General features: G+C 46.7%; 1 protein-coding gene across 1 annotated transcript; it reads right to left on the bottom strand.

The window, feature by feature from the left end:
- Positions 1–4,084: 4,084 nt before the first annotated feature.
- LOC138097086 (seminal plasma protein PDC-109-like) lies at positions 4,085–7,779 on the bottom strand. The gene is given in 5 exon segments (XM_068993316.1): positions 4,085–4,221; positions 4,871–4,971; positions 4,973–5,000; positions 5,914–5,958; positions 7,704–7,779. Coding segments are annotated over 5 exon segments (387 nt in total).
- Positions 7,780–11,654: the final 3,875 nt, after the last annotated feature.

Raw genomic sequence — 11,654 nt, 5'->3', positions numbered from 1 at the left:
GAGAGGAGGGCATTGCACACCACGTGGGGCCACCCAGGGTTTGCACTTTGGTGCAGAGTGAATAAGCAGGGGCTGCAGGAGGCAGGCTTTGTAGTAATAAGAGGAGGAGGTGTCTCCTGGTTCTCTTGGTTTGATGGAAAAATCCAGTCTTGAGAATTCATGAAGGTGATGCAGGGGGGGTAATATTCATATAGATGAATCCCTGGGAGATGTCTGGGACTTTCTGATTAGTATCAAGAACATTCAGTCTGTAAAAGGGAAGAACTCATTGTCCACCTCTCCTGCTGACTGGATAATAGGCCAGACTATGGGGCCCAGTACAAGCACCCAAGGAACTTACCCTAATACCCTCCAAGTCCAACCATGCTGTTGCAAACAACAACATTTCATAAAAGTGTCTGAGTAGTATTCTATTGTATATACATCCCACATCTTTTTTATGCATTCATCTGATGGATATTTAAGTCGCTTCTGTATCTTGGCAACTGTAAATAATGCTGCTGTGAACACCGGGCTGCAAGTATCCATTGTTGGCCTTCCGGTTAGAATGAAGAGGTATATCATTGAGATTTTCTTTATGTCTAATGATACTGAACATTTTTTCACGTGCCTATTAGCCATTTGAACATATTCGTTGGTGAAGTATCTAGTAACTCTCTTAGAAAAGAAAGAGTTAGTCATCCAGTTGTGTCCTACTCTTTGGGATCCCATGGACTGTAGCCCACAAGGCTCCTGTGTCCACGGGATTCTCCAGGCAAGAACGCTGGAGTGGGTTGCCATGCCCTTCTCCAGGGGATCTTCCCGACCCAGGGGTCGAACCCAGGTCTCCTGCATCGCAGGCGGGTTCTTTCCCATCTGAGCCACCAGGGGAGCTTCAGTCTCTTAGCTTAATTTTAAATTGGGTTATTTTTCACTTTATTATTGAGGTGTAAGTGTTCTCTACGTGTTCTAGTACAACTTCCTTATCTGACACCTGACCTGCAAATACTTTTCTCCTATTCTGGCAGTTTTCTTTTCATTGTTATGAAAACTAAAGCGTAAACAATTTAATTTTACAAAGTCCAATTTACACCCATTTTCTTTTGTCGTTCATCCTTTTAGTGTCATATATGAGAACTCATTTCTTAACCAAAGGTCTTAAAGATTTACTCTTACATTTTCTAAGAATTTTATAGTTTCACCTTTAGAAATGGAGTCTGTGGCTCATGTTGGCTTAACTTTGGGGCATGGTATGAAGAAGGTATCCAGCTTACTTATTTTGCATGCAGATATGCTTGTCTCAGCACCACTTGTTGCAAAGATTATTATATTATTCCTGCCACATTGAACTACCTTTTTTTTCTTGGCCGTGCCTGGCAATGTGTGGGGTCTTAGTTCCTTGACTAGGGTTTGAACTCCCACCCCCTGGATTAGAAGTGTGGAGTCTTAACCTCTGGAACGCCAGGGAAGTCCCACATTGAACTATCTTGATAGGTTACTGAAGATCAGTTGCAAATGTGGAGGATTAATTCCAGACTTTCAGTTCGATAGAGTTCCTTGATCTAAAACGTAAAGACTAATAATAAGGTTCATTTTTTTCTATAACTTGTTCTCTTACTTTTCCTTGTCATAGCTGGTGATACCTAATATATCAGACACGTCTGAGATGTGCTGAATTTTTGGTTTGTTTTTGGTAGAAGCGTCAAGATGGGTTTTAAATTTTTTATTTGTATCTTGGCTGCACCACATAGCATGTAACATCTTAGTTTCGCCACCAGCGGTCGAACCTGGCCCTGGCAGTGAGAGCACCTCGTCCTGACGAATGGATTGGCAGGAAACTCCCTTGGAGATTTGGTTTTAAATCTTTTTTCCTGCCAATGCTGCAGACTTTTCGTGACTCCTCAGCTAGGAACGCGTGTGTGTGCGCGTGTTTGTGTATACGCTATGTGTGTGTATGATTGGGCCCCTTTTCACTTGTGTAAATTCAGTGTCATGAATAAGTGTGTGACGGGTATGAGAATGGACGTTCCCCAAGGGCAATATTTCCTTAAAATCTACTTGGAGGGTCTAAAAAGGAGGCTTCTTTGCCGTTTCTCTGGGACCAGAAGGGAAGATCTTCTGATCCCCATTAACTGCATTGCTCTTACAATGTCCCAGTTGCCTTTTCTAAATTTTTAGTATTTATTGGTTGATTTTGGCCTCGCTGGGTCTTTGTTGCTGTGTGACTTTTCTCTCATTGTGGCGAGCAGGAGCTACTCTCTAGTTGCGGTGCCCAGGCTTCTTCCTCATTGCTGTGGTTTCTCTTGTTGCAGAGCCCGGGCTCTAGGGTCCACGGGCTTCAGCAGTTGCAGTGTGTGGGCTCAGTAATTGCAGCTCTGGGGCCTCTGAACTCGGGCTCAATATTTGTGACACATGGGCTTGGTTGCTCTGTAGGGTGTGGGATCTTCCTACGCCAGAGATGGAGCCAGTGTCTCCTGAATTGGCAGGCAGGTTCTTTACCACTGAGCCACCAGGGAAGCCCCTGATTTCCTTTTATTTGTTTTTAATTGAAGTCTTTTTAATGAAAATACTTTTTATGTTTTAAGTTTAAAATTATTTAATGTCCTGGTTTCAAGGGAGGCTCTGCGTCTCTGGCCTTAAAACACAGAGGACAAATATTCTGTCAACACAGCCTTCCTGCACGGTGATTAAACATCTGCGTGCCTCTTCCCTGGATGGTGAACGGAAGTCCATCACGGGTCTCGTGGACTCCTTAGATAGGCACTGGGTGTTTTGGACCAGGATAAAATTTAGTGATCAGGACCTTTCAGGACCTTCATTATTTCTAACACGTGTATATTTAACCTTCTTTCAATCAGGCCCAGTTAGTGACGGACAAGCTTGTGTAAAATTCCTGTTTGTTTTAAAAAGGAGAGTGGTCCTGTTGATAAATACCAAGGATGTGTCAGATTCTGTACTAGTACTGAGGTCAGGGAAAACAGTCCATCCTGACCCTTCTCCAAATTACAGCCCCACCGTGGAAGATGGGCAGTTTAATTTTAAGGAAAGAAAGGATGAACTGGAAAGACGTGATCAAGACTGCTTATCCTATGGAGTCAGAGAACAGGTCCAGGAAGGAATAACATTTCAGCTAAGTTGGGAAAAGACACATCTTTTATGACAAGGAGCAGTCCTGCATACCTTCTGGGACCCTCCTCCCCCCACCTCAGATCTTACCACCAGGTCTTCACCTGTCAATCAAGCCCCCAGGAGGGACAGTTGCGATGTGTATTGATTTTCCATCGGGACCCCAAGGAAGGGAAAGGGAAACAAGAAGATCCTGCCTGGTTAACCTGAGCACGTTGACACCTTCCCAGTCAGGTTTCTTTGTGGAGGAAAAAAAAAAAAAAAGACCACACCTGCTGAGAAAGTGGTTTATTGATTGGACCCACACACAGGGGGAACCTGGTGGAGATGTAGGGAGAGGATTTCACCTCTGTCTTTCAGAGCATCACCTTCATGCTTGAGATTTCTTGATTTTCTTCACTGAGGTTTCAAAGGCTTGATGCATCCATGGCCACCGGTGGGTGCACTGGACAGTAACTGAACTTAGTTTTGGGGTCAATGTTAACGAGTCTATTTTGCTTCTCAGTCAGTCCCACGGAGGGCAAAGGTCTCTTTCTCCTTTGCTCTCTGCTCTTCCTGTCTCAATTCTGCTATCTCGCATGTGCTCCTAAGACTCTTGTCCTCTCTCTCCCCGTCTCTTCCGCCTCGTCTTGGCACCGATCCTCCCCAGATCCTCCCCCTTCCATTTGTCATCCTGCAAACTCCCTTTCTCCTTCCCTCGGGAACTCTCCTCTCTCCATTGTTTGCATATATGCCTTTGTCTCACCCTCTGTTTCCCTCTTTTGTCCCCTTTCTCCTCTTCGTCTTCTCTGCGTGTTTCTCCTCCTGAAACTCTGCTCCTCACTCTTCCTTCTGCGTCTTTCTCCCTCATCCCTTCCCTCCACCTGCCTCCTCTCTCCTCACTGGACATCTGACTCCACCTCTTTATCCAGCTCCATCTCTTCCCTGCTCACCGCTGTCTCTTCCCACCCTCCCTGGCCACTCTTACCTCGTTTTCTGGCTAGCAATACTTCCAAGCTCCATCCTGGTCGTAGTTTGGAGAGAGTGAGCACCAAGCCCCCAAAATACTCCCAATTTTTGTGCAAGTCTCATATTTCTTGCCTCCAAAGATAAAGGGAAAGACACACTTGGCATGGTCTGAAAAATAGAAGGAATGGGTGAAACATTAATTGCGGGAGGGTTGTTTTTAATCATGTCAAGAGAAAAGGGGGCTTCCCTGGTGGTCTGTGGCAGAGAATGCCTTGCAATGCAAGTCAAAATGCTTTCTGTTTGAACATGGGTTCAAACCCTGGTCTGAAAGATCCAGCAGGTAGAGGAGCTGTTAAGCCCAGGCACCTCAACTACTGAGCTGACACCCTGCAACTACCGAAGCTTGTACTCCTAGAAACCTGTGCTTCCCAACAAGAGAGGCCACTGCAATGAGAAGCCCAGACACCAATGGAGAGTAGACCCGACTCACTGCAACTAGAGAAGAACTGGGCATAGCAACAAAGATCCAGAGCTACCATAAAGAGAGAGAGAGAGAGAGAAAGGGACATGAATGGAACACATGGGGCTGGATCAGGAGACGCCTGAGACTACCCTCTCAGTTCAGTTCAGTTCAGTCCCTCAGTCGTGTCCGACTCTTTGCTACCCCTTGCTGCATGCCAGGCTTCCCTGTCCATCACCAACTCCCAGAGCTTGCTCAGACTCGTGTCCAAGGCTTCCCTCTGGGAGGCAGTTATGGACTTTCCCCCTTCATCTGGGGAGCCAGGTGCTTCTCACACGAGGCAGGCTGCACACTCACCGCTCTCAGAACAGAATTTCCATCTTCCTACATAGTCTGCATCGAGGGAACACCACGGGAATATGGAACCATGGAATGTGCAGTCAAAATGCCTTTTGTCTGTAGGTGAATGGGAAAACACATGCTTCATCTGAAAGAAGAAAGACATTGTTCGCTTCTTTGGCACTTGGGGTTTCATGATGTCTGTGGTAACTCTGGCAAAATCTCCATCCAAGCCTGCCCATCAGCCCCAAACCTGCTGTGTACAGAGCCCCTGCTAAGTATCGGGGATGTCAGGGTCAATGTGGTGTGGTCCTTCCCTCAGGGACTAGGAAGGCTTCTCTAATTTTGGGACGTTTCTACTTTATTTATTTATTTTTTGACAGTGAAGAAAATTTTACTTAGAAATGTAAGCCTGTCTTCGTGCTGTTCTGTACTTAGTCGCTCAGTCGTGTCTGTCTATAGATGCAGAGAAAGTGGTATAAAGAGTGACCGCTAAGTTGCTTCAGTTGTGTCTGACTCTTTGAGACCCTATGGACTGTAACCAGCCAGGCTCCTCTGTCCATGGGATTTCCCAAGCAAGAATACTGGAGTGGGTTGCCATGTCCTTCTCCAGGGGATCTTCCCCACCCAAGGGTCGAACCTGCGTCTCTTACATCTCCTGTCCTGGAAGGCAGGTTCTTTACCACTAGCACCACCTGGGAAGCTGTAAAGAGTGACTAGTGGACATGTTAAAAAGATATAAATTGGGAGGTTTTGTGCACGGATGTGAATTTGGGGGAGTTTCTACTTTAGCCTCTGACACCAGCTCTGAAGCCTGGACCCTATGTTCAGAGTCCAATCCCATTGTCTACAAAATGTTCACCCCTGATGCTGGTTTGGACACCCCCTGGGGGTATGTGTGTGACCGAGAGGGTAGCATTAGCTCATGCTTGTGAGGCATTTTGGAGAATCCCCGTCACAGTTCCCCTGCCACGCATGTTAGTTTGTTGCACTGGGCTGTTCTTTTCTTGTCATTCGCTTCCCTTTTGGATAGTCTTGAGGATCTGCCCCAGGAACACTACCTTCGGGTGATTCCGCAGAAGACTTGTCTCGGGTAAGTTCATCATCTGGAGGAAAAGCAGGAGAAAGGGAGACCGATGGAGGAAGAGCAGGAACGAAGCAGGGTCAAGGTTTGGTGGAACAAATTGAGAGAGTAACGTGGACATATATACACCCCCGTGTGTAAAATAGATAGCCAGTGGGGAGCTGCTATATAACCCAAGGAGCCCCGCCCAGCACTCTGCTGTCAGCCTAGAGGGAGAGGATGGTGGGTGGGGTGGGAGGGAGGGTCAAGAGGGAGGGGACACATATAGTGAAGTGAAGTCGCTCAGTTGTGTCCGACTCTTTGCAACCCCGTGGACTGTAGCCTACCAGGCTTCTCCGTCCATGGGATTCTCCAGGCAAGAATACTGGAGTGGGTTACCATTTCCTTTTCCAGGGGATCTTCCCAACCCAGGGATCGAACCCGGGTCTCCCGCATTGGAGGCGGACACTTTAACCTCTGAGCCACCAGTTTGTGTGTGTGTGTGCTGAGTCTCATCCAACTCTTTGCAATCCCATGGACAGTAGACTGCCAGACTCCTAAACCCATGGGATTCTCCAGGCAAGAATACTAGAGTGGGTTGCCGTCTCCTCTTCCAGGGGATCTTCTCAACCCAGGGATCGAACCGGTGTCTCCTGGACCTCCTGCATAGGCAATCACATTCCTTTACCACTAACCCCATGAGATGCCCCTATGCATATATAAATATATGTGTATATGTGCACACACATACATATATATGGGCTTCCCTCCTGGCTAAGATGGTAACGAACCTGCCTGGAATGTGGGAGACCTGGGATCAATTCCTGGGTTGGGAAGATCCCCTGGAGGAGGGCCAGGTAACCCATTCCAGTATTCTTGCCTGGAGAATCCCCATGGACAGAGGAGCCTGGCGGGCTACTGTCCATGGGGTCACAAAGAGTTGGACATGACTGAGCGACTAAACACACACACACACACACACACATCTCTCTCTCTATATATGCACCTATGGCTGACTGGAGATGTTGTAGAAACCAACAAAGCACCGTAAAGCAATTATCCTTCAATTAAAAATGAAAAACCAAAGCCACGATAACAGAAAAATAACAACAACCAAAAAAGAACGAAGCAGGGCTGCAACCGGAATATCATCTCTAGTGGGACCTGCCCCGCGTCTCTAGCTTTTATCTTCTTGTATGTTTTGAAGTCCTTGTCCCCCTGAACAGATAAACTTGCTGACTAGAAGGCTAAGAGAACAGGTGAGGGAGACACTGGCCCGTCCTCACTGCTTGCCTCTGGACCCACAAGGATCCAGCTACGAAGCACAGACACTGTCATAGCAGACAATGCGTAGGGCCTGCCTGGAGACCACGCTGTCCTTCCTGCTTCCCACGACGTTACGGAAAAAATCTGAACGGACTTTTTCGCCAACCCGGTATTTCAAACAGTTAGCTCTACAAAGATAGAAATACTCTTCATTTGGACAAGATAACCAACGCTGGGAGTGGGCTTCCCATGTCTGGGACAGTGCCGTGGAGATTTAGGAATGAGGCAGCTCCCCAAAAGGCCTTCGGCTTTACTGCCAAACTCACCTGGGTTTCAGTGTCATGGGGTTGGTGGGAAATTAATAAAATGTGAAACCCTTCATAGCGTCTTGCCCTTGGGACATACTCAAGAAACGGGAGACATATTTGTAACCACTATGATTATTCTCATGACTTTTACACTTCAGTCCATGTCTGGGGCAGGCGCTCTCTCACCAGGTCTAGCCCATCTCCCCTCTCTCACCTCCGTTCACAGGGTGCAGTTGCAGAATCACAGACACGCCAGCCCAAATCAGAAAGAGCCCCAGCCGCGGCACCATGATAGCCTGTGCTCCTGCGACTGACCGGCATCCATCTGCTCCTTTTGTAATCGGTGACCTTACCATCCCTTCAGCCTGATAAGAATCAAGCTCACCTGGATGATGCTTGATCATTCCCCAGCCTGAGAGCATGAAGTTCATCTCTCAGATGGACAGTACAGGACCTTGGCTGGCAGTTTCGTGTCTCCAAGCCTCAGTGGTTTGAAAGGCATTTAAAAGGAGACCTAGGTCCAGTGGTTATGAATTCGATGAGGCAGCAGGGAGCGATAGCAGGAAGCGAGATCTTAATTTCCTGCCCAGGAATTGAACCTGGATGAGAACCAGGAATCCTAGCCATCTGCCAGCAAAGGCTAGACTCTAGAAGCATTTTTTCCCTGGATCTTTGCTCCCAGTGAAAAATGCATTTGTCACGGAGGCAAAAACTTTGAATGCGGGTACAAAGTTTATTGTTAGAGACATAGCGCAACAACTAGTGGGAGAGCCCACGGAAAAACAGTTTAGTTGAGTTAGAAGCAAGGCAGAGACGCACAACCAGAGAGAAAGGGTGTGGGTGTCTGCTTTAGTGAAGAGGAGAAAAGAGACTGTTAAGTCATTTATATAAGTGAGTTCTTCAGGGTGTGTGTTTATCTTTAGCCAATTATCTGGTTTCCTTTTCTACACCTAACCTACCCTGGGGCCCTCCCCTGGGTGCTCATGTACCCCTTCAGCCAGGATGGATCTCCAGTGAAGGCTTCCGGGAGGAGCAAGACTCATTATGGCCTCCTGTTATCTCCTGACTTTTGACCCACAAGGAGCCTTTCTGCACACATGGAGTGGCTCACTTGTTCCCAAAAGTGGAGGGTTGGGAGTGCGGAGATCCCTTAATCCTTTACTCAAACAGGTTTTTTCCCCTCTTTGTCCTTGCCTTGATTATTACCTTGACAATTGCCATGAACCTTAAGGTGTTTACAAGAGACAAAGACTGGCTATTAACCTTGTTTCTATTGTTACTTCCATTCCTGAGAGCAAAAGGTGGTTGATGGTAAGTGCCTTAACTGGAGCTCATCTGTCTCTTGTCTCAGAAAATGCTAACAGTTCTAAGTATTCAGCCTGAAGCCCACTTCCTCATATCCCATGAAATGCAAACAGGAGGCTAGTGGTAAATATCTAACCTGGAACTCACTGATCTCCTGCCTGAGTTAAGGCTCCATGCTTCCGCTGCAGGGGACAAGGGTTCAATCCCTGCTCAGGAGGTTAAGATCCTGCCAGCCACATGGTATGGCCAAAAAAAGAGAAAGACACTACTGACTTCCCAGTTGTAAGGACCACTGATAGTCCATGGTGTGAACTGTTCTAGAGTCAGGCAAAATATCTTTTCAGTTCAGTACAGTTCAGTTGCTCAGTCGTGTCCGACTCTTTGCGACCCCATGGATCCCAGCACGCCAGGCCTCCCCGTCCATCACCAACTCCTGGAGTTTACTCAAACTCATGTCCATCGAGTCATTGATGCCATCCAGCCATCTCATCCTCGGTCGTCCCTTTCTCCTCCTGCCCCCAATCCCTCCCAGCATCAGGGTCTTTTCCAATGAGTCAACTCTTCTCATGAGGTTAGATATGCCTAATCAACTACTTAAAGCAAGCAGAGTGTCACGTGACTCTGTAGATGATAGTGTCGGATATTTTTTGCAAGGAAACTAAGAAACATGATGACTTGGTTGGTTGCTCCTAAAGTCACCGTACTAAATGGTGAAAGAAGAAGGTGAGCTCAGGAATTCAAACTTTCAGCCCAAGTGCTGCCTAAATGACTTGAGAGTTTCTTGATGCCTTTCTCCTAGAGCTGCATGGCTGAAATCTGGAAATCAAACATAGAACCTCATCTTTCCACTGACAGATTTGGCAACTTGATTGCAATGCAAGCTGAACCCTCAGCCTCTCTATATGCCTACATTTGTTATCGTTGTTTCTTTGTTTCTTTTGATCACACTTTGTGTCATGGGGATTTGTTAATTCTGAGACCAGAGAGGGAACCCCAGCCCCCTGCAGTGGAAGCCTGCAGTCTTAACCACTGGACCACCAAGGAAGTCCCTGTCTATCGTTTTAATTGTTCTTAGCATATAGGATTTATGGTATAAAACTTTATCTATTTCTTTTTTGGTCTTCCCTGGTAGCTCAGTGGTAAAGAATCCGCCTGCCAGTGCAGAAGACACAGGTTCTGTCCCTGGGTCGGGAGGATCTCCTGGAGAAGGACATGGCAACTCACGCCGTTATTCTTGGCTTGGTGATTCCAAGGTCCGAGGAGCCTAGAGGGCCACAGTCCATGGGGGTCACAAAAGAGTTGGGCACAACTTAGCGACTGAACAGCAACCAGAATGGCAACACAGCTGCTTAGCTGTGTTAGCTTCTACTGCAGAGAAGAATGAACCAGCCCTGCACACACACATATCCCCTCCTTTTTGAGTTTGAGTTTCCTTCCCATTAGTCCCTGTCTTTGCTTTTTTTTTTTTAATAATAATTTTCATTTATTTCTTTGTCTTGGCCTGTGCTGGGTCTTCACTGCTCCAAGGGCTTTTCGCTAGTTGTGCCGAGTGAGGGCTATGCTCTGGTTCCAGCGCTCAGGCTTCTCAGTGGAGTGGCTTCTCTTGCTGTGGAGCATAGGTTCTAGAGACAGACTCGGGAGAGGTGACGCACCAGCTTAGTTGCTCCAAGGCACATGGGAATCTTGCCAGATCAGGGATTGACCTCATGTCTCCTGCACTGATAGATGGATTCTTTACCAATGAGCCACCAGGGAAACCCTTCCTAGCATCTTTGATGTTAAAAATAACTTCTTGTGGGGTTCCCTGGTGATAGAATGATTAAGATTCTACACTTTCACTGCCCAGGGCCCAGGTTCAATCCCTGGTCAGGGAACTATGATCCCACAAGCACCCTGGCAAAAAACCAACCAACAAAAAAAACAAAAACAAAAACAAAAACCCAACAATAAAATAAAACCCACCAACAAAAAACCCACCCAAAATAAAACAACAATTCTTGTTTTAGATGAAAGCATAGACTCAGTGAGAAACTTATACCAGACCTAAGAGATAGAAATAAATGTAGAGAGGGAGATAGAGACAAAGAGGGTGGGAGAGAAAGCAAAAGGAAAAAGATGGCTTTTTTTTTTTTTTTTTTAGGGTGGGGTGTGGGCACAGAATCAGTGAGAGTCATAGCAGATTCCCAGTATTAGGAGGAGGATGGAGGTATGCAGGCTGTCTGAGAAGTGGAGCATTGACTCTACCCCTTGCCATTCAGTAGTACTCGTAGGATCAAGAGAAACAGCCGTGCTGTTCCGATCATCCTCTATCCAGCCCACCTTAAATATTAGAAGAAAACCAAATACCCATCACCCAACACTGCGCAGATGAGGCTGACAGCAGTGTGTGAGCCTTGTATATTCACAGTCTGGGGAGGAGGACATTGCACACCATTTGGGGCCACCCAGGGTTTGCACTTTGGTGCAGAGCGAATAAGCAGGGGCTGCAGGCTGCTTTGTAGTAACAAGAGGGGGAGGTGTCCCCTGGTTCTCTTGGTTTGAAGGAAAAATCCAGTTATGAAAATTCATGAAGTTGATGCAGGGGGTAATATGCATATAGATGAATCCCTGGGAGATGTCTAGGACTTTCTGATTAGTATCAAGAACATTCAATCTGTAAAAGAGAAGAACTCATTCTCCACCTCTCCTGCTGAGTGATCAATAGTCCAGACTATGGAACCTGGTGTGAGCACCCAAGGAACTTTCTTATATTCTTGTTTTGTATTTTTTTTAAAAGCATATGTATTTTTTCTTTTTGTTTATTTATTTGGCTGCTTCGGGTCTTTTAGTTGTGGTACACAGGCTTAGCTGCCCATCAACA

This window comes from Capricornis sumatraensis, chromosome 20 (genome assembly GCF_032405125.1).
Source record: "Capricornis sumatraensis isolate serow.1 chromosome 20, serow.2, whole genome shotgun sequence".
Classification (NCBI taxonomy): Eukaryota; Metazoa; Chordata; class Mammalia; order Artiodactyla; family Bovidae; genus Capricornis; species Capricornis sumatraensis.
The sequence above is the reverse complement of the archived record's forward strand: the minus strand, read 5'-3'. Positions and strand labels throughout refer to the sequence as shown.